This window comes from Polychytrium aggregatum (assembly GCF_025602895.1).
Source record: "Polychytrium aggregatum strain JEL109 chromosome Unknown BJ171scaffold_8, whole genome shotgun sequence".
NCBI lineage: Eukaryota > Fungi > Chytridiomycota > Chytridiomycetes > Polychytriales > Polychytrium > Polychytrium aggregatum.
The window spans coordinates 243289-263181 of NW_026516210.1; the positions used below are offsets into that span (position 1 = coordinate 243289).

General features: G+C 58.8%; 5 protein-coding genes across 5 annotated transcripts; 3 read left to right on the top strand and 2 right to left on the bottom strand.

Moving 5' to 3' along the window:
- The first annotated feature begins 357 nt into the window (after nt 1-357).
- On the top strand, nt 358-3064 carry BJ171DRAFT_439474 (tryptophan synthase beta subunit-like PLP-dependent enzyme). The gene is made up of 8 exons (XM_053108023.1): nt 358-545; nt 658-773; nt 937-1035; nt 1130-1211; nt 1376-1922; nt 2018-2111; nt 2296-2334; nt 2460-3064. Exons 1-8 carry the CDS (start codon nt 428-430, stop codon nt 2862-2864), a joined length of 1500 nt encoding a protein of 499 aa, XP_052969270.1. The 5' UTR covers nt 358-427; the 3' UTR covers nt 2865-3064.
- Nucleotides 3046-6351, bottom strand: BJ171DRAFT_596773 (uncharacterized protein; the record flags this gene model as incomplete). The annotated part of the gene is made up of 10 exons (XM_053114703.1): nt 3046-3099; nt 3276-3341; nt 3472-3574; nt 3654-3790; nt 3984-4135; nt 4429-4556; nt 4666-4975; nt 5185-5312; nt 5431-5737; nt 5925-6351. The coding sequence occupies 10 exons, from the start codon at nt 6349-6351 to the stop codon at nt 3046-3048; spliced, it is 1812 nt and encodes a 603-aa protein (XP_052969271.1).
- A 283-nt stretch (nt 6352-6634) lies between these two features.
- Nucleotides 6635-8663, top strand: BJ171DRAFT_456424 (glycolipid 2-alpha-mannosyltransferase-domain-containing protein). Its single transcript, XM_053108316.1, has 4 exons — nt 6635-7406; nt 7651-8077; nt 8183-8277; nt 8435-8663. Exons 1-4 carry the CDS (start codon nt 6816-6818, stop codon nt 8549-8551), a joined length of 1230 nt encoding a protein of 409 aa, XP_052969272.1. The 5' UTR covers nt 6635-6815; the 3' UTR covers nt 8552-8663.
- A 193-nt stretch (nt 8664-8856) lies between these two features.
- Nucleotides 8857-13173, top strand: BJ171DRAFT_493851 (SPOC like C-terminal domain-containing protein). Its single transcript, XM_053109955.1, has 17 exons — nt 8857-9045; nt 9219-9401; nt 9559-9664; nt 9791-9881; nt 10006-10183; nt 10389-10561; nt 10725-10821; nt 10898-11012; nt 11173-11261; nt 11421-11549; nt 11685-11793; nt 11909-11995; nt 12140-12208; nt 12310-12377; nt 12474-12545; nt 12689-12775; nt 12959-13173. The coding sequence occupies exons 1-17, from the start codon at nt 8980-8982 to the stop codon at nt 13073-13075; spliced, it is 1836 nt and encodes a 611-aa protein (XP_052969273.1). The 5' UTR covers nt 8857-8979; the 3' UTR covers nt 13076-13173.
- A 1148-nt stretch (nt 13174-14321) lies between these two features.
- BJ171DRAFT_292833 (uncharacterized protein) lies at nt 14322-17076 on the bottom strand. Its single transcript, XM_053106955.1, has one exon. The coding sequence runs from the start codon at nt 16919-16921 to the stop codon at nt 14420-14422; it is 2502 nt and encodes an 833-aa protein (XP_052969274.1). The 5' UTR covers nt 16922-17076; the 3' UTR covers nt 14322-14419.
- Between the last annotated feature and the right edge of the window lie 2817 nt (nt 17077-19893).

The window sequence follows — 19893 nt, forward strand, 5'->3', positions numbered from 1 at the left end:
GCTGTGGGGTAGAGCCGTCTGGCGCCGGCCAATCAGGGCCGCCGTGCAGCACGGCTTGCGTCTTTGTGCGGTGCGGTGGCGAGATCCATCACGTGACACTCAGTGCAGTGCTGCAGCACACTGTGTGTGCGCAGCGGGGGCGTGGCGGTGGGGCGTGTGTGTGTGCCGACAAGGTGTGTGCGTGTCCCCACCGCCGTCTCGCCCGCGCTCTCGGCCGCTCTCGGCTGCTCTCGACTGCTCTCGACTGCTCTCGGCTGCTCTCGACTGCTCTCGGCTGTTCTCGCTCCTCGCGATGCCCCATTGGCGGCAGCCGTTTTGCACAAAAGCCGCGGCGTCGCTCTTTCAGCCCCGCCATCCGTCAACCATCTCCATCTGCCTCCATCTGCCTCCATCTGCCTGCCTGCTTGATTCCTCCAACGAACGCACCATGGCCCACGTCCCTGAGCACGACCGTATTTTGGATACCATCCTCGAGCACGTCGGCGGAACCCCGTGCGTCCGTCTCAACCGCATCCCTCAGTCGCTCGGCATCGAGTGTGAAGTTGGTGAGCCTCCGATTGCACAAACCCCGCGATGAACGCCTCTTGCCCAGATCGCAGCGTCCTTGCCTTCGCCGCATCGTCGGTGCGTATGGCTGACCTGCCCCTGTCTGCTCAGTCGTCAAGTGCGAGTTCTTCAATGCTGGTGGATCCGTCAAGGACAGAATTGCCAAGCGCATGATCGAGGCTGCCGAGCAGGACGGCCGCCTCAAGCCTGGCTACACTGTCATCGAGGTCTGTTGGGTGCACTCGGTTTTCGCCGCTGCTGGCTCTGCCGCTATCGGCCAGAGCTCTGCCGTGGTCAGCTATTCTTTCTGAGCGACACTAAGGCGTCTGGCGGTCTGGCTGACCCCGAATGATCTGCTCCCCCACTCACCTGGCAACTGCCCCCAAACAGCCCACTTCCGGCAACACCGGCATCGGTCTCGCTCTGGCCGCCGCTGTCAAGGGCTACCGAGCCATCATCACTCTCCCCGAGAAAATGAGCAAGGAGAAGGTATTGCTTGCTGCCCTGCGGTCCTGCGGCCCCAATCTGTATCTCCGCCTCTCGGCTGACCACGCGGCTCCCCCTCTGGCCGATAATCATCTAGGTTGATGTCCTCAAGGCCCTTGGCGCCGAGATCATTCGAACTCCCACCGAGGCTGCTTGGGACTCCCCCGACTCCCATATTGGTAAGCACCCGTCCACTCAGCTCGATGTCTGGCAAAACCGCATCGTTTGCTTCAGCATGGATTGGCGGCTATTCCATCCGCGCGCACGTCGAGTACATCGCTGGCTTGATTGCCCGTTGCTGTGGCTAAGTCTCCTGCACTCTCCTCTGCGCATCGACTTGCAGGTGTCGCCAGACGCCTGAACAAGGAGATCCCCAACTCCCTCATTCCCGACCAGTACTCCAACGTCAACAACCCGCTTGCCCACTACGAAGGCACTGCCGAAGAGATCCTGAGACAGTGCGGTGGCAAGATCGACATGCTCGTCGCTGGTGCCGGAACTGGCGGAACCATTGCTGGTATTGCCAAGAAGCTGAAGGAGAAGGTCCCCGGCATCAAGGTCGTCGGCGTTGATCCCAACGGCTCGATCCTCGCCCTGCCTGCCGAGCTTAACAAGGAGGGCATCCACAGCTACGCCGTCGAGGGCATCGGATACGACTTTGTTCCCGAGGTGCTCAACCGCCAGTACATTGACGAATGGGTCAAGACCGACGACAAGGAGGCCTTCATCATGGCCCGCCGCCTGATTCGCGAGGAGGGCCTGCTGTGCGGTGGCTCTTCCGGCACCGCTCTGGTTGGTGCCCTCAAGGCTTGCAAGCATCTCAAGAAGGGCCAGCGTGTCGTCGTCATCCTCCCGGACTCTGTCCGCAACTACATGACCAAGTTCCTGAGGTGAGTCGGTGGCTTCTTTCGCACCGTTGGTGGCAGTGGGCGACGTATTCCATCGGGTGCGAATAGGTATTGACGGTGTTGTGCCTGATCTACAGCGACGAGTGGATGAAGGAGAACGGCTTCACCGATGCGGCCACCGAGAAGGCCGAAGCGGACAAGAAGCTGCAGTGGGGCGGTGCCAAGATCAAGGTACGCGGGCGGTGGCGGTTGTGCAGAACCTGTGCTCGAGTGTGGCTCTGTTCTTCTGCCAGTGCCGATTCGCTGACCAACTGACGAGTCGGCGAGGGGCTCACTCGACGACAATGCGATGCGCTGGTGAAGCTCGGATGGATGGGTGTGCTAACCCCGGCGCACTATTATCCATGTATCACAGGACCTCGGTCTCCAGAAGGCCATCACCGTCCCCGAATCGGTAAGCCACAGGCTGTGATTTCTTGTCTGCGGTCGTTGTGGAAGACGGGGGAGGGCGATCCAGTGCCTGCTGTGGCACCGTCGTTCTGGTAGCCTCGCCCGCTGACACGATGCATCTTGCTCCAGACCACCAACAAGCAGGCGGTCGACATCATGCAATCCAACGGCTTCGACCAGCTCCCTGTCGTCTCCTCTTCCAACAGCAAGAAGCTCGTTGGCCTGGTGACTCTTGGAAACGTCCTGGCCAAGATCGCCTCCGGCCGCAGCTCGCTCGACTCGTCTGTTTCCGAGACGCTCTTCTCCTTTTTCAACCAGAGCGGCGCTAGCAGCAGCAGCAAGTCTCACAAGTATATCGAGATCACCCCGGAGACTCCGCTGGAGTCCCTGTCGCACTTCTTCGAGAAGCACTCCTCGGCCGTCGTCACTGAGCAGACCGGTGCCAGCGGCGACTTTGAGGTCCGACACGTTGTGACCAAGGTCGACCTGCTTGCCTATTTGGTCAAGCATCCCTCGCTCAGCACGGCTCAGTAAGCCTCCTTTCCCACGACGGCCAGCATGGCTCCAGTTTGTACTTTTCCTAGCATTTGTGTTTGCGCCCTCTTGTGCGGATTTTCAATACAGCTCCAAGAAAAAACGGGACGCCCTGTTTGTTTGAGATATCATCGCATACATTTGAGTGACAGACCGTCGCCGATACGCACGACCGTGATTGTCAAAATATTGGACTTGGCTCGTATCTCGTCTTGTCTCGTCCCAGAGCCGCAATCTGCACACGGTGGGCATGATATGTTGCGCCAGTCGCTATGAGGTGTCTGTGGCTACAAATTGCCGATGCGAGCACTCGTCGCCCTGACATCGTGCTCCCAAACGGACACCATGATATCTTGTTACAGGGCCGCTGGCTTTCACAGGCGACGGCATCAGCCTCGAATGCGGACTTACCTTCTTCGAGGCATCGAGCTCCAGTTCGGTTGCCCTCTTGTCACGCAGCAGTTGGCCAACCTCGACCTGCGAGTCAAGGGCGCCCGCCGATTATCAATCTGAACAGACCAAGTTTGCAGCGACCGGAGCCGTCCATCACCCGGCATCAGACAGGCCCGCGTGCGTTTGGCGGCGCTGAGCTGATCTTGTTCCTGACCTGCAGCTCGACCTTTTCGCCACGTAGTTGATCGATTTGCTGGTGGAGCCGCATCCGCTCGCTTTCGTAGTTTTCCCGGATCTCCTTCATCTTGTCGTTGGACCTGCATCAGCTGCTCATGTGAGTCGGCGCCGGTATCTCCCTGGATAGTCCTCCGCCCTCATCTCACCGATGCAACTTACTGCTTTATGATACCAGACATCTCGCCGTCTCGCTGTGTGAGCGCGTGCTTGAGTTTCTCGGAGAGTTCCAGCGTCTCTTTTGTGGCCGATTCAGCCCTCTGCACAGCTGCATCCCGCTCATCTCGGGTTCGCTCCATCTTGGATCGAGGACGATGTTACGGCAGGAAATCAGCACACCATGCAAATGGCCAGCCCATGGATTTGAACGGGTTCTGCAGACCGATCGTCGCTGAGCTGGTGCACAAGCCCCAGCGATCTCTCAGGGCCAGTATTCCGGGATGCGGATTGCAAGCGCCTGTCCCTTTACTGCACTTCATCTGCGAAACATACCGTTTGGATCATGCCCTTCAGGTGCGACTTGCCCACCTCCAGGAGCGTGTCCTTTTCGTCGACATCGTGCATGTACTTGCGCAGGAACTGGTTGTACGAGCTCTCGAGCTTGAAGCTTCTCTTGTCTTGACTCTCGAGCTGCCGCCTCAAATCTGAGCAGCCCACGCCGATCCGTCAGCGGACACGATTCGGTGTAGATCAGCCATGGCGACATTGTGCTGGGGTCTGTCGACTCTGATCCACTCGATATCAGGGACTGCACCCCGATACCCGATACCCGATACCCGATACCCGATACCCGATACCCGATACCCGATACCCGATACCCGATACCCGATACCCGATACCCGATACCCGATGCTCGACACCCGATACCCGATAATGTCGCGTAGACATGGGCTGTTTCTCCAATGCGGAGCACTTGCCCATGAACACGACTGCCCACCTTCGATGTTTCGATACAGTCGCTTGATGTGGGCTTTCAGAAGACCTCGGAACAACGGCCGGTCCTCATCGAGAGCCTTGTTTGTGTCGGTGACGAGGCCCTTGCCAATCTCGAATTCCTCTATGCAGCTTGATATCATAATGAGCGAGTGATTTCAGCTTGCCAGTCTCTCCATCTTTGGTTGGCTCGTGTATTCTCCGTCGGCTGCAACGAACCCGCTTGCTTCTCACCACCCACCTCTTGTACTCCTCCACGATCCCTTCGTTTTCCTTGATCCATTTCTTCCTGCGGTCAAGCTCGCGCCGATAGTCAAGCAATTTGTTCTCCATTTCGCCAAACATCTTCTCAAGAGCAATCGACCGCGACAGCAGCTGCTTGTTCGAGCTTACTGCCCGAGAGAGCTTGCCGCTGCATTCGTTGTACTCGGTCTCCCATTTGAGTGCCTGGTCAGTCAGAGTCTGGATCGATTCGGACTGGCTTGCAACCATGTTTTGCAGCGAAGTCAGGTGGCTTGTCAGGGTCAGGGCTTGTTTCTGAAGATCAGAGGCTGTCGGCGTGGGCCGTTACGTCACATCCAGCAGCGCATTCCAGTGTGAGTCCCTTCATCGGCTCGACAGAGCTCCATTTGATATTGGTCTCACACGAATGTGGCTTTGCCTTCAGCTGGTGCTGGTGCTGGTGCATTTACCCGGAGGAGATTCCCTTGGCCTGGAGTTCCGCCCCTGGCAGTCTCCCACCATCAGCACAAGCACCCACCTCGAGTCACAATCGGCTCATTGCGCTTGATTTCTGCTGTGAGCTGCAGAACCTCGTCCTTCAACAAATCGATTTGACTCTGGTGCTCTCGGCAGTCATGACACGTTCTCTCATTCAGCTCCTTGATCCTATCGGATGACCCGCCAATGTCAGCGCCGCTGATCATTTGGACACTCGGCAATCGGCCAAACGATATATGGCACAGCGACGGTGCCGCCTGATACCCTCTCGGCCGGGATGCCTCACCGCCTGTGCAGCTCGTCGCTCTGGCTCTTGAGGATGGCGTTCTCCTTTCGTACGCTCTCGCAGGTCGACTGATAGTCCAGTATCTCCCTGTGGTTGGCCTTGCTGGCTGCCTCCATGTCGCCAAGTTTCTCGTCATAGGATCGGAACGCTGTTCGAGCGACCTCGAAGATCAGCTCGTAGCGGAACGGGTCATGGCGGCGCTTCACTTCCAGCTCCAGCTCGAGGGTAGTGAGCGGCACGAGCTCCGAGGGGTTGTGCTGGGGGTACTTTTCATGATACCAACGCAGTAGATTGCTCTGGCGCCAAACTTGTGCCAGGGAGGCAGAGTGCACGAATGCAGGGCACCAGCGCAACCCGAGACCGGAGTAGCGTTAGAGATACTGATCAAGTCCACGACGAATGCATCGCTGGGCGGCCCGTGTTGTGTTCCGACCGTCACATCTCGTCGCTGCCTTCTCTGGAGTGGTGCTTGGTGATCCAATGCACATCCTTACCGAGCTCCCGGAGTTCTTGTAGCTCATGGTCGGTCTGGGTGTCGATCGCAGCGTCGACGAAGACCGCCTTTGGCGACTGAATCGGCGGTGGGGGGCTGCATGCCACGGACGGTGGATTACCCGTATGCAGCGACGATACTGTTATATTTGGAGACTCGACGGATCTGAGCGACGACGGGGGTCGGGCCTGTGGTGGCGGCGGCGTCGACAGCAGCGAGACCCGGGCAGTTGTCCTGAGCACCGTCGGGAGCGCGGGGTCGATCGAGGTGCGGGAGGAGGGAGTGACCAGATCGGACTCCTTGCGCACCTCGGCGAGATGCTCTTCTTTTCGCAGGGGAATGGTGTCAATGTGTAGCTGGATCGGCTTTTTCGCCTTGCGGTCGTGCTCGGTGTGGTTCTCGGGGACGGGTGATCTGGCACCGTCCATGTTGGCATGGAAAGGTGACTGGGCCATGCCGGCTGCGTCGACATATACCGATGAAACTGCTGAGCGATAAACTGGGACGCTATGCGAGCGGATGCGCACCCGATTGCGGCCTCAGTCGACCACGGCTTGTGCTTGGGAGGGGAATGTTCTCACGAAGGCGATATCAAGGCGCGTCGCCGCTCCCACGGATCAATCGAGTCCGAATGAATTGGCGGGCAAAGGCGTCTGCCCGGCGGGGGCATTTGGAGCCAACAGGGTCCAGCGGGGCTCAACAGCCGCTTGGCGGCTGCGAGCGGAGCCACAATTGGCCCAAGTCTTGCGGGCGGTTGCCCTGTCGAGGTCACCACGATCGGCCTTGAATCAGTTCGAGCAGACATCGAGTCGAGTATCCTCGGCAGTTGCACTCGATCACAGCCAGATCCCATCGATCAGCCAACATCTTGATCTCGACCAGGCCAGACGCCATGAAACAGCGCTTCGACATCTTCCGATTCCTGTTCAGGGTTTCTGTCGTGTTTATGGTGTTCCTGCTCTACAGCACATTCATTCTCAACGTCAAATTTCTGGTCTACCGGGACTTGCCTCGCCCGCCTGCAGTGAGTCCACGATACAATACCAGCACAGACACCGGGGGCTCGGTGCTCGCTGGCGAGATCCGGCCCCAGCCGAGGGAGTCTATCGGCCAGGAGAACGCATGCATCGTCATGCTGGTGCGCAACTCGGAGCGATGGGGGGCGCTCTCAACGCTCCGGACCTTCGAAGCCACCTTCAATGCGAAATACCAGTATCCGTACTACTTTTTCAACAACGAGCCGTTCGACAAGGGATTCAAGGATGCCATCACCATGGCAACCAGCGCTCCCGTCTACTTTGAGCAGCTGGCGCCGGAGCACTGGTCGCTTCCGCCCACCTGGGACCGAGCCGAGTTTCTCGACTCGATCAAGAACCACCCAGATCAAAACGCCAGGAAAGAAAGCTACCACTACATGTGCCGCTTTTACTCGGGCTTCATGGCGGTGCAGCCGGCTCTCAAGTCCTTCAAGTACTACTGGCGGGTAAGACCCTCTCAGCGACCAGGGGCTGTGCCATGTACCTCCTGTCAGTTGGCGAGCTCGCTCAAGCCCGCTCCGTCTGGGCCGATGATCGCTGTCCGCTGCAACAAAAGCGCTCGGGGAGATCGGTGTTTGCTGGGTCTGCAGTGCCCCCGCTCTGATCATGGCCCGCTGCTTGATCTTGCTCGGCACTGCCGCCCGAACCCGTTCCGCGACTCATATCCCAGGGATGCTTCCTTTGACTTAGATCGAGCCCGACGTCATCTACTACTGCCCTCTGAACTACGATCCGTTCGAACTCATGCGGGTCAAGAAGAAGCGATATGGCTTCAACATCGTCGGCAGCGAGATCGAGAGCACCATTCCGACGCTCTGGCCATCGACGCTGGAATATCTCCGTGTGCGCAACCTGCCTTTCCCGCCCCATCTGCGGGCCTTTGAGCGGGAGCGAACAGATCCCTCCGCCCCGTCCGAGTACAACCTTGCGCATTTTTGGTCCAACTTTGAGATCGGCGACCTGGACTTTTTCAGATCCCGGGAGTATCAAGACTATTTCTACTTCCTGGACAGCAAGGGCGGGTTCTTCACCGAGCGGTGGGGGGATGCGCCGGTGCACTCGCTCGCCGTCGGCCTGTTCATGGATCCCTCCGAGGTCCACTACTTTTACGACATTGGTGGGTAGCATCTCTGAGCGTCGATCGGATGCGCCGTCTTTGATTCTGGCGGGCTTGGCAACGTGCGTGTCTCATTCGATACCGATCTCCCTGCACCCGGCCCAGGTTACAATCACGGCGGATACATGCACTGCCCCGAAGACATTCCGTCGCATGGCCTCACGTTTGAGGCGTGCAAATGCAACCCACATGTTATGGATGTAAGTGTGGTCTTTGTCCTCCCAACCGAGCTCCGAGGGGCTGGGCACTTTGGCACTCCCGAGTGGACTGCTGGCCGAGGCTAGATCGTGATGTGGTGACGGCCGCTGGCCAGCGAAAGATCCCTGACTCGGCTCCACATTCGACTCGACCATCCAGCTCGGAGTAATCCCTATCGACCGTGTCTTCTGGGGAGAGACGTCCCAGAAGTACCTTGCCTTCCTGGACGAATACCACCGCAACGTCACGATGAAGAAATCCTCTCGACGAGCCTGAGAGCGGGTTTGTCATGGACCTGTGGTTTGGGACGGTGGTTGGATTGCAGCCATGCACTCCTCACTATGCGACAGCATACAATACAGTTCGTGCAGAGAAGATGTCTCGCTCCACCCGGCCCTCTTCGCTGAGTTTCAAGGGACCAAGTCTGTTCACGGAGCTGCCCTCGCACCTGCCTGTCCTCGCATCTGCATGGACACATCTGCGCGAACACATCGCTTGGACAGAGTCGCGGCTGTGCAAAGCACGTGCGCAGCACTGTCTTGGATCGGGTTGGGTTGTTGTTGCTGCTGGCATCATCAGATCCATCAGAGCCATCAGATCCATCAGAGCCATCAGAGCCATCAGATCCATCAGAGCCATCAGAGCCATCAGATCCATCGCCGTCTGCACCAGCAGCACCACTCCTGCCATAGCCAGCACTGCCAATGCCCCCGTATAGCTCGTTCGACGACGCCGACAGCGACGCCGGTGATGGCCTGGACTTTGCCGAGGTATGTCCCTGGGCCGGATCTCGCTTCGCAAGCCGTGTCATGCTCAGAGTGCGCACCATGCTGCCTGGTACAGGATGCCTCTACTTGGTGTGGGATGCCTCCAGCCGTCATAGTAAAGGCAGGCATGAGCTAATGGATCGGAAATCAACGCCCCCAATCGCCCATTCATCCAGGACGCATTCGAGACCAACCGCGATGGCCTTCTCTGGGTCATCGATGCTTCGCCTCGCATGTTTGTCCCCACCGACGACGGAGCGATACCTTTCAAAAAGACACTCGAGTGCGCTGCACGCTGTCTCAAGAGCAAGATCATCGTCAGCGACTCGGATCTCTCGGGCATCCTCTTCTATGGCACGGCAAGTTCAAGGAGTTGTCGAAATCAGGGCCTGGCCCGGGCGGAGAGCAGCGATGGACCGCTTCGGCCTCGTTTCGTCGAGTCTTGTCTCCTAGCAGCCTGCTAATCGTATTGCTCGCTGTGGGCCTGATGGCGGCGGGAATGGCTCATTCCAACAGAGAGCCCAGCGCCAGCCCACAACAAAGTTTGGCGGAATCTATCTGTTGCAAAACCTGGATATCCCCGATGTGCAGCAAATCGTCCATCTTGAGAAAATGGTGAAAGGCAAGGATCGCCGAGGGCCTCCTCTCGGTCTCGATGCTCCCAGATTGTGCGTGCATTCCGCCGGGGGCTCACCACACTGCTCAACAATCTGTTTTACACCGTTTTCGCTGACCCCGACGATAACAGATCCCAGTATTTTTGAGGAGGAGATTGGTTCGTCGGACGACTACAAGATACACGAGGTTCTGTGGGCTTGCTCCAACGTCTTCTCGGCAAAGTAGGCGCTTTCTTGTGCATTGGCTGGCGCTGCGACGCTAGCTGTTTGCCTGTCTGAGGGCTGTGCTGCTCTGTCTGCGTCATCAAGCCGATTCCTGACCAGCGCCGCTCCAACTTGCCGATAGCAAAGTGAAGCTTGCCTCCCGACGAGTCTTTATCTTCACCTGCAGCGACAACCCCGCCGGCGAGCACCAGCTGAGAACCAATGCACTGACCCGCGCATCCGATCTGAGCCATCTGGGCATCGAGCTGCATGTGTTTCCGCTGCCGGGGGCAGTGTTCGACTGGAGCCCGTTCTGGAATGTAAGTCGCCGGGCGAGGTTGCCGGCGAGGGCGTGGGGCATCTCGAGGAGAGGCTGTGTTTTGTTGCACTCGGTTCTTCCTGTGCTTGCTTAATCCTTGCTATGTGGGTGCAATCGGGTTCATCCCATCGACAGCCTTCATTCCTTGGATTGGCGTACACTGACGAGTCGGCTGCCATGTTTCGATGAACTGGGTCGCTGAGCAGCCGCTGCTCAAATTAACCGAGACGAACAACAGCGCCGACGAGGAGGCCATCCCAGACATGATCGAGAAGTGGGCCCAGCTCGAGGATCTTGTGAAGCGCAAGGAAAACAAGAAGCGGACCATCTTTCGCGTGCCCTGGCACATCTCCCCAGACATTGTCATCGGCGTTGCCGGGTAAGCAGCCTCCCAAGGCAGACCCGGCTGGCCCCGATTCGGTATCACTTTGCACGGTGCAGTTTACTCTGGTCTCCAGTTTCATTGCCTGTCGCTGACTATATTCCTTTTCTTTGCCTGTGACGTGAAATGGGCGGCCGGGTGGTGGGGGTGGGGCGGACAGCTACAATCTTATCATGGAGCAAAAGCGGGGCTCGTTTGTCTATCTCTCGCAGCGAGACAACCGCGAGGTCAAGTCCGCTACAACTTGGATATGTGAGGTACACACCCGTCCATCGCCGCGCACCGAGTTTGGCACAGTATGCGTTTTGCTGACCGACCGCTCTCGTATGCCAGCAAACGGGATCGGTTCTCCTCCCGGACGACATTGACTACTTTTACCCAGTCGGGCAGCGCACCGCCGTGTTTTCAAAGCAGGAGCTCTCCGAAATCAGATACTTTGGCGAGCCGAGTGAGTATCGACGAGCGGGAGTGTGCCTATCGGCCTCGCCGACACAGCACAGAGGGCAGCTCGAGTAGTTGCTCGAGTAGTTGCTCGAGTAGTTGCTCGATGGACTGCCTTGTCTTCGATCTAACCAGCGCCGGACCGTGTGCTTGATTCTTTGACACAGAGCTGCAGCTGCTGGGATTCAAGCCGCAGGAGTCACTGATGGAGGAGCACAATATCCACCGCCCGTACTTTATCTTCCCCGATGAATCGGTAAGCGAACGTACACACTACCAGGCTGTTAGCCACTCGGCCGATGCGATATCCGGTGCAAATACTGCTGGTCGCCATGACAGGGTGCAGGCTGTATCTGCCTGCTCGTGTGTATGCACTCCTTATCGACACACCTCCTGACGCCTTCTAATCACCCAGACGTACTCGGGCAGCTCGAGCGTGTTTGCAAATCTGCTGGACTCGTGTCTGCGCCTCAACAAAGTGGCTCTCTGCACGCTGATTGCTCGCAAGCGATCTCCTCCGCGGTTGGTGACACTTGTCCCTCAGGTGTGTGTGCTTTGGATTGAAGACCGACGATCTTCCCACGGAGCAAAAGCCAGTAGCTTGGATGTGGGTGTAAAAGTGAATCTAGCTGTGTCGATCCGCTAACCACCCTCGGGTCTCCGCCGACTAACCCTGCAGAGAGAAACCGAGAGCATGCCTGGCGGGTTCCATGCAATCTTGATGCCGTATGCGGATGACTTGCGCAACATACAGATGCCTGTCGTGCACCCCACTATTCTCAAGGACTGTGAGTACGAGCAAACCAAAGTCAGGAGCTGCTTCCTGGATTGCCAGAAATGCAGCCGATCGTTGGTTTGTCCGTGCCTGAATGCTGACAAACCATCCGATCCTCACCCCAACAGCTTCGAGTGCGCTGGCCGAGATCGGAAACAAGATCATCAAGAAGCTCAATATCAAGTCCTATGACGGGAAGAACTATGAGAACCCGGGTAGGAGTCTATGGCGTATCTCCCTCATCCCACGATCAGCTCGATGGTGCGGCCAGTGCAGAAGAGATGGATATAATACTGCTGCCCATACAGCTAACGATATGTCGATGGTGGCTTTGCTGTTCTCTTGTGGATGTAAACCAGTGATTCAGATCCACTACACCAATCTCCAGGCTCTGGCTCTCCAAGAGGACTTGCCCGAGGAGTTCAACGGTATGTGGCATCTTTGAGAGCAGCGATGGTGATGGTGATGGTGATGGTGATGGTGGTGGTGGTTGTTAATCGGCATTGAAACGACCTCGTTGCACATCCAGATCAAACACTTCCAAAGGCCAGAGAGATCCACGAGCGCGCCGGCGAGCTCATCCAAGAGTTCAAACGGGTCTGTATTTGCTTGTAGAGTTGGCACTCAGATACAAGTTGGCACTCGGCGTGCAGCAGCACTAATATCGAATGCGCTGGGAATGTCTGGTTGCAGGAGCTGATGGCTTTGGATGCCGAGGATCTGGGGCAGGCAGACGGCGATTTGACTGCCGGGCTCAAACGACAGGTGAGATACTGTAGACTCAACAGAGTCACCGCAGTCGCGCTCATCGTCGTGGGCAGGTCCTCCGCCGACTCGCCTCCTTTCTTTGACTCCCTCGCACGAGATATCGTGGTGCTGACGCATAGATCGATGTACTGTGTCTCCAGTCGGACGCAGAAGACTCGCAGGCCAAGAGAGCCAAGAACGAAGTCCCGGACGCTCAGTCCATCAAGCGGCACATTGAAGCCGAAACGGTGTGTGTGGGTGGGCAGAGACAGTGCGGGTGCTGTGTTGGATGCTCCTCTGGTTCTTTGACACTGGCATCGGCCTTTGAATGTCGAGTCGCACGTCACTGCTGCGGCGGAGATGTATGTGCTCACAACCTTCACTTTTCTCTTCCCTTTGCCGCTGTCGGTTTCTTGTGTTGGTGTGTGCAGCTTCAGACCCTGACCGTCGCCCAGCTGACTGGATTCCTGACGTCGGTCCGGATCAAGCCCATGAAACGCAAGCCCGAGCTTGTCAGCCAAGTCGAGCAATACATGAGTGGGCGGTGAGGCGATTTTCTGTCTCCTACTTCTCCACCCTCCCACATAGACCTGATGGCCACGCTCGAGGGTAATGGCAATACATTCTATATTACAGTCTATCCAGAAAGAAACGAGACAGTTCCTTCCTGGCTTCAGATGCCTGAAACCCGCTGACTGACTGTAGGCCCAGCGGACGGGCCGTGAGATTGTTTCCCGTCCTGGTTGGCAATCGAGTGGTTTTGGTTGGTTTCGGGAGCACAGTCTTGAATACACTCGCTCGATATCCTGTGGCGATGATCGACTGGCATACCGAGATCATGTTCCTTGAGGCATTGATGCCTCGATGTATGAGTGTGATACATTCACTCGACCCTCTGGAAAAAGTGTGGTTTCTCGATATCAAGATGGTGATGTGCTTGGCCATGAATGCGATGAGTGGGTGTGTATTCAGGTTCCAGAAAAACACACAGTCATAGCGCAAAACGGGAGTGTCCCATTTCATTTTGGAAACGCTGTATACGGGTGTGCGATCAACAAATGACAAAGACACGAGGGAGTAAGGTTGGGGAGATGGGGCAGGAAACGCAGGGACTCGAGGCGAGCGGCCTAAATGTAGATGAGCGCCCCGACTCCCCTTCATGTAGTATAATGACGCCACCGGGCAGTGTATGGTGGAGAATTCTAGGGTCTAAGAGATAGAAGCGACGGGGGGAGGAAGTGAAAGATCGCCAAAGACGTAAAGCACGGGAGATCCCATGTCGTTGGACAAGAGTCCGCACGCCACAACGGCCAAACGATCGGCGATGTGTTTGGTGCCCTGGAGGTTGCCTGTGCTTGACGGAAGAACCGGGACGCAGTGCGAATTGCGACAAAAGGAACGAGAGAGAGAGAAACCCCTCTGGGCTATCGAAGCCCTCGCGATGTCTGTGGAGCTTCGGGTGGTGTGCTTGTGTTTGCGCTTGGGTGCGTGGATGGATGGGAGACGGAGCAGGCCGGAGCTTGAGCAGGTTCAACTTTTGTTCGAGGCAGAGCGACTGATGACGATTACGAGCCCCAGCGACGGCGAAGGAGGGTGTGGGGCTGTGCCGGCGAGGAAGAATAGGACACGCACGTAGCAAAATGAGAAGGAAATAGAGAGCAAGAAGGGTAGCAAGTGCGGGCAACGCATTTGGCATATGTATCTATGTACACGCAAGGAGGAGGCTCGCGGATGGAGGAAGAGGGGGCAGAGATATTCGCGACGAAGCAAGACGAGTGTGTTGATGAAAGCTCAGGGACGGGGCTGGGGAGGAGGAGGAGGCAGTCCGACGAATGCCTGGCCAAGGACGAGAGCAAAGGCCCGGGCGGGGAACAGGTACCGGAAGGCCGCCGTCAGCCCGAGCGGTCAGACCCAGGAATCGAGGCCAGTCGTTCGGCTTCGAAGGCAGCCGACGCTAGGCCCAACAAGAGATCCGCGTTGTTGTAGTGCCCAAAGCGAGGGTGTTCTCGATCGCCCGACGTCGGTGGCCGGGCACTATGCCCCTGACTTCGAGACGGACTGGCTCTTGAGTGATGCCCGCCGTCAGGTCCACGGCTTGGGCTTGGGCTTTGGGTTTGGCCATGGGTTTGGGCTGGAGTTGTGCTCGGGTCCGAGTAGTAGCGTGGATGGGCGTCGTAGGCACCTGGGCGGAGCTGGGGTGCATGGTAGCCCGTGCTGGAGATCCGCAGCGACTGCGTGGGACTGTGTGGGGAGGTCGACGCATATTGTCCCGGAGGACCCAGGCCCGCAGGGCTCGAGGACGGCGCTTGTATCGAGTCATGGGGACCACGCATGGATTCAGAGCCGCCCCGCGCACTGCCGGGCACAATGTTGGTGCTGCCCGAGTCGTCCTGGGGATGGCTCGGGCGATAGAGGGGCTCGGGACCGTCCTTTGGGCCGCGCGTCTCGTCTTCGTCGTCGTTCGGGTACCGCCCTTCAACTTGCCATTGGCCATCGGAGCTCACCAGCGGCCGTGTGGCTTGGTGTGAGACATATTTTTCGGGTCCAAAGGGCTGAAAGTTGATTGCTTGACGACCATCGCCGTGCGAGTAGGCCGAGGCGCCTGCCCCTGCTGCGGCGGTTGCTGCTGCTGCTGTCGCTGCGGCTGGAGACGCACCGATACCTGGACCCTGGCTGTCACGGGCCTGCTCAGGAGCAAGCGATGTCGGCGTCCACTTGCCGTTGTCGAAAGCATGTGGCTGGGCAGGATAGGCGGCAAGCTGGCGCTGGTCGTGTGCGATCGATCGGCGGCTGGAGTCCAGGTCATCGTGCGAGTCGCGCGTCTGCGAAGGCGACGGTGTGGTGGCGATCCGAGCAGGGCCAGAAACCGAGACGACGAGGTGCTTTGGAGGCTCTCGCTGCGGCGCGTGAGGCATGTAGTCACTGGTGATCGACTGGTCCTTATCCCAGGGCTCGCCAGCTTGCGGGTAGCGAGCCGGAGCTGGGTGCAGATGACTTGCGGGGTTCTGAGATTCATCCCACCAGGGATGTTTCCGCGACGGCGAGCGAGCTGGGTCCGAGAAGTGCGAGGGGGTATGCTGCTGTTGCTGTCGCTGCTGTTGCTGTTGCTGCTGTTGCTGTTGCTGCTGTTGCTGCTTGTCGTGGAAGGGGCCGTTGGCGATGCTTGGCTTGACCTCAGGGACAAGCGCGTGCCTTTCTGCAGCAATGTTTGGGCGAGCCGATTCACCATCGAGATCGTGTTGACGAGGAATGTAGCCACCGTGGCCGCCGAGCGGAGCATGGTGGTCTAGCCGAGGAGACACGTTTGGAGGGATGTCTGCGCGGCCGAGGGCGGGATCGTGCGGTGGACACGAGGCGAGCAGCCGCTGGGTCGGCGGTGCTCTCCTGGGATCGCCTCCAGCCGGAGGGCATGACTCGCGAAGGGCCGACAGCAGACACGAAAGCTGGAGGGTAATGATGCCTCTCAGAGCATTCTGCATCCGACGAGGGAACTCGGGGTTGCCCCAGGCTTCCTGGTGAGGAGCGGTGCCGCCTTCTCGCATGCGGGACGACTCCTGCGCTTGTTTGTAGAGCGAAACCAGGCCGCGCACCACCTCGGACATTTTCGAGACCTCGGGCGGGCAGGTGCCGAGCTCCTCGTCAAGCCAGCGGTCAAACTCGCGGATCGGGATGATCTCGTCCTGGATCTTCCGGTAGTCCTTGGGTTTGAGTGCAAAATGGTCGAGGCGTCGCCCGATGATGGAGCTAAGGAAGGCATCGTCGCAAAAATGGAAAGGCGGCAGCTTGCTTTGTGGATGTAACGGGGCTTGTGGATGTGCCTGTGAATGTGCATGCAAATGTGCCTGCGGATGTGGGTGCGAGTGTTCAAAGGACGGCTGGTTTGGGCTGCCGCTCGCAGTCGGCGATGGTTTCCAAGAGTCGCCGCGCTCCAGGCTGGGGTACGGGGCTGGCGAAGCATACGCCGGCTGTCGGTCGTAGTCCTTCCAGTTCATCGGAGGCAATGGCCCGGTGTCGTCAATCCGGATGCCGGGCGAGTCTGCGGGGCCGTCGCGCTCGGGTCGTGGGCTGCGAAAGAGCGCGGGATCATCATGGAGCCGGAGATGGAGCGGATCGACGAGATGCTGCTGCTGATGTGGAGGATATCCAAAGGGCGGGCCCGACTTGGCTGGAGCTTGCGTGGGATTGCCGGGAGAGAGGTATTCGGCTGGACGGTCGTTCAGGCGACGGGTAGGGCTGCCGTAGTGGGACGGCGGTGGCCGGTCGCTGGGCAGATACGGCTTGAAATCGCCGGTCTCGTGCGAGCGCGGTGTCCGAGAAGCCGAGAGCAGCGTCTCTCGATCGGTCAACAGCGGCGCAAGAGTGTGAGGAGCCGGGCGAGCCGAGAGAGCATGCATATGGCCCGGAGACAGGTGATGCGACGGGTATGCTCCGCGGGGAAGCGGATATCCCGATGGCGACGACGACGACGGGCTGGGCTCGGGCGGGTGCGTCGGACGTGGGGCCAGAGGCAGCTGATTGGGGAGGATCGGGTGGAAGTCGTGTTCGTCCTGGACGATGGAGGAAGAGAAGCGTCAGTCGCGGTGTATTAGCGATGCCGATTGTGCATGGTTGTGCCTGGCACATGCAGGGCGTTCTGCGGGCCTTGTGCAAGGAGACGAGCGATGCAGCCAGATCGCATAAGACTGCCGACGATACAAGGCGGCGGATCGCGAGCATCGAGAATACCAAGACTCGAGCGATCACTGGCTCTGGTAACGACGCTGAGCACAACGCAGCCAGATCCACCGCGACCCATGGACACGAGCGCAGAACCAAGCGGGCGAGCGGGCCAACGAGAACGGGCCTCACCTTTCTGGATCGCTTCTTGGCATGAGCCAAGCCCGACAAGGCCTCGTCGGCGGAGCCCATGGAAGGATTTGGGCTGAAACTACTCTGGCTCGCCTGTTGCAGCTCCTTCTGCCGCTGTTGCTGCCGCTCGCGTTCTTTGAGGATTTTCTGCGGATGAGGGAAATGGTTTGTCAGATCAGACCGGAGCAAGCCAGCCTGATAATATCGGACTGATGCAGATCGGATCGGAGACCACAGGGCGCATGTCCAATCGGATAACGATGGCTCGGTAGATGGCAGGGATCAGTAGCGAGGGCGGGATGGCAGCCGATGGACACTGATCGAGGGAACCCCCCCCTCCGAACACCGGAGGACAGAGCACGATGCTGCCCGGCCTGTGCCTGGCTCAATACAGGACAGTGATTCTGAGATCGGCTTGGAGCTTGGAGCCTGATCCAGCTGAATCAGAAAGTGGAGGGAGGGGGTTTGCCAACGATGCGCCGAAACAAACGTATGAAACGATAGACAATAACCCGGGGGGTGGAAATGGAGTGGGGCAGTAACACCAACTGAATGGAAACAGCGACAGAGCGGACAAGAGCAGGGAACTGGATGTGCAGAGAGAAGGTCGGCGGGTATCGGGCTGGGCCGAGGGACAGAAAAGGGACCACCGGCCCGGCGCTGCGACGACGACGATCCCCAGGAATCGACTGTTGTCTGATCCCAGGTCACTTTCTCAACGGGACGCTCGCGACCCGAGCCATCGTTTCCGTCTCCGGGACAACCAAGCCAACACGACCAGAGGGAAGGGAGAGTGGCATCGAAGCGAAGCGGAAAGGTCGGTCGACAAGACTCACTTGCTTCTTGCGGTACTTGGCTTGACGGCACGCTGTCGAGTGCGACGGGGGATAGAAGCATCCGGGGAAATTGTAGCAGCACTGCGACACGGGCTTGGGTTCTTCGCTGGGATCCATAGGCGGAGGCAGACGAGCTTGGGAGGAGGAGGAGGAGGAGGAGGGTGTATGCGGCTGGCAGCGGGAATGTATGTGATAAACAAATGAGCCCAGATAGTGCGTCGCAAGCAACCTGGATTGGATCGAGCAACAAGCGATCGGCGGCAAATCGCTGGGTTGGAGGAAGCGTGGGGCGGCAGAGGAGAGCCGACGAGACAGCGATGGCGACGAGCACCAGGAGAGGGGTGGTGAGGATGGAAAGATGTGGCTGCCTTCCTTCCCCAAGACGGCAGGAAGGACAGAGGCGAGAGACGGGAGGAAGAGGACCGGCCCAGCGAGCGGCTAAAAGGCGGGCTCTGGGGGGGGGGAACCGCCGAGTCCCAGAGCCCAAGTGCAGAAGGAGTAACAACAAGAAGCCGGAGGGCAAACGGGTGGGTGGAATGGGATGCCGGCTCAAGGGGCGTGGAGGAGTGCAGACCGACTGTGTTTGTGTCTGGAGTGCAAACAAAAGGGCGACAAGGGCGGAGCGATGCCAGCCTGGACCGACCAACAAACGCAGCGGGCGCGAGCCAGCAAGGCCGAACGAGCGGGCAGCCGAAAGCGGCTGGCGATCTTTGGCAGCATCCGATGCAGGCAAGGCCGCGGACGTGCGTGGTGACGGGATGGCAAGGGCTGTGGGCGACAATGGGCCGGTAACGAGCGAGGGCGACGAGGTGGCCATGAGCGACCACCGAGACATGGGCGAGGGGGGGGTCGCTGGGCATCGCAGACGACGCAATGCTGGGTCGACAGACACGCAAACGCACCTGGGTCGGTATCGGCAGCCAGAGGGCGGTCAGAGGGCAGGCGAGGGTGCGGTTGTCGGGCAGTAACAGCAGCCGGATCGGGAATAGCGTCGACGGCAGCAACAAACAGGGACGTGACAAGGGCGGCAATGACGACTAATCGAACGGGGAGGCAAGCCGACAGAGTTTGTTTGGGCAAGCAAGGACGGCTGAGGACCGGATGGAGGGGCCCGGGCGACGTGAGAGGCAAAGGGACGAGGGCGAGCCGAGAGAGATGTGCAGGCCGATTGGGACGGCGAGGTGGATGAATTGGGATGGACAAACGGATGAATTGCGAGGGAAGGGTGTGAGAAAGTAATCGATAGACGAGTGGTGGTGCTGAATGGGGTGGTGCTGAATGGGGTGGTGTTGAATGGGATGGTGCTGAATGGGGTGGGTGGAGGAACCAAGTCGGCAGATTAAATCGACAGACCAAGCGAAACGATTCAAGGACAAGCGCTGCTGACGACGGCACCGGTCGAGGCTGGATGTTGGAGCCAGAGCCGCAACAGTCACAGCAGATCCAGCCAGACCAAGGTGATAGAGCCGATTTAGGCGCCCGATTGCCTCCGTGAACAGGACGGGGTAACATCGGATGGCAGCCGCGAACAGCGACGCATACGAATCACAGAGTGCGACAGCGAGGGGGGTCAGTTCTTGCGGGCCTGGTACGGGCTGTGCCGTGCTGCCTGGCCGCTCGCGCGGGAAACCGAGTCAAACGGGGAGGGAGGGACTCAGAGCGAGTACTCTGACCAAACAGCA

Excerpts from the sequence above, each read along its gene's own strand:
- BJ171DRAFT_439474 (XM_053108023.1), top strand. The coding sequence starts at position 428 with ATGGCCCACGTCCCTGAGCACGACCGTATTTTGGATACCATCCTCGAG. Across the intron at positions 774-936 it reads CTGGCTACACTGTCATCGAG|CCCACTTCCGGCAACACCGG; the intron begins GTCTGTTGGGTG and ends GCCCCCAAACAG. Across the intron at positions 2,335-2,459 it reads CCATCACCGTCCCCGAATCG|ACCACCAACAAGCAGGCGGT; the intron begins GTAAGCCACAGG and ends ATCTTGCTCCAG.
- BJ171DRAFT_456424 (XM_053108316.1), top strand. The coding sequence starts at position 6,816 with ATGAAACAGCGCTTCGACATCTTCCGATTCCTGTTCAGGGTTTCTGTC. Across the intron at positions 8,078-8,182 it reads CCACTACTTTTACGACATTG|GTTACAATCACGGCGGATAC; the intron begins GTGGGTAGCATC and ends CACCCGGCCCAG. Across the intron at positions 8,278-8,434 it reads GCAACCCACATGTTATGGAT|CTCGGAGTAATCCCTATCGA; the intron begins GTAAGTGTGGTC and ends TCGACCATCCAG.
- BJ171DRAFT_493851 (XM_053109955.1), top strand. The coding sequence starts at position 8,980 with ATGCCCCCGTATAGCTCGTTCGACGACGCCGACAGCGACGCCGGTGAT. Across the intron at positions 9,046-9,218 it reads ATGGCCTGGACTTTGCCGAG|GACGCATTCGAGACCAACCG; the intron begins GTATGTCCCTGG and ends CCATTCATCCAG. Across the intron at positions 12,209-12,309 it reads CTTGCCCGAGGAGTTCAACG|ATCAAACACTTCCAAAGGCC; the intron begins GTATGTGGCATC and ends TTGCACATCCAG.
- BJ171DRAFT_292833 (XM_053106955.1), bottom strand. The coding sequence starts at position 16,921 with ATGCATGCTCTCTCGGCTCGCCCGGCTCCTCACACTCTTGCGCCGCTG.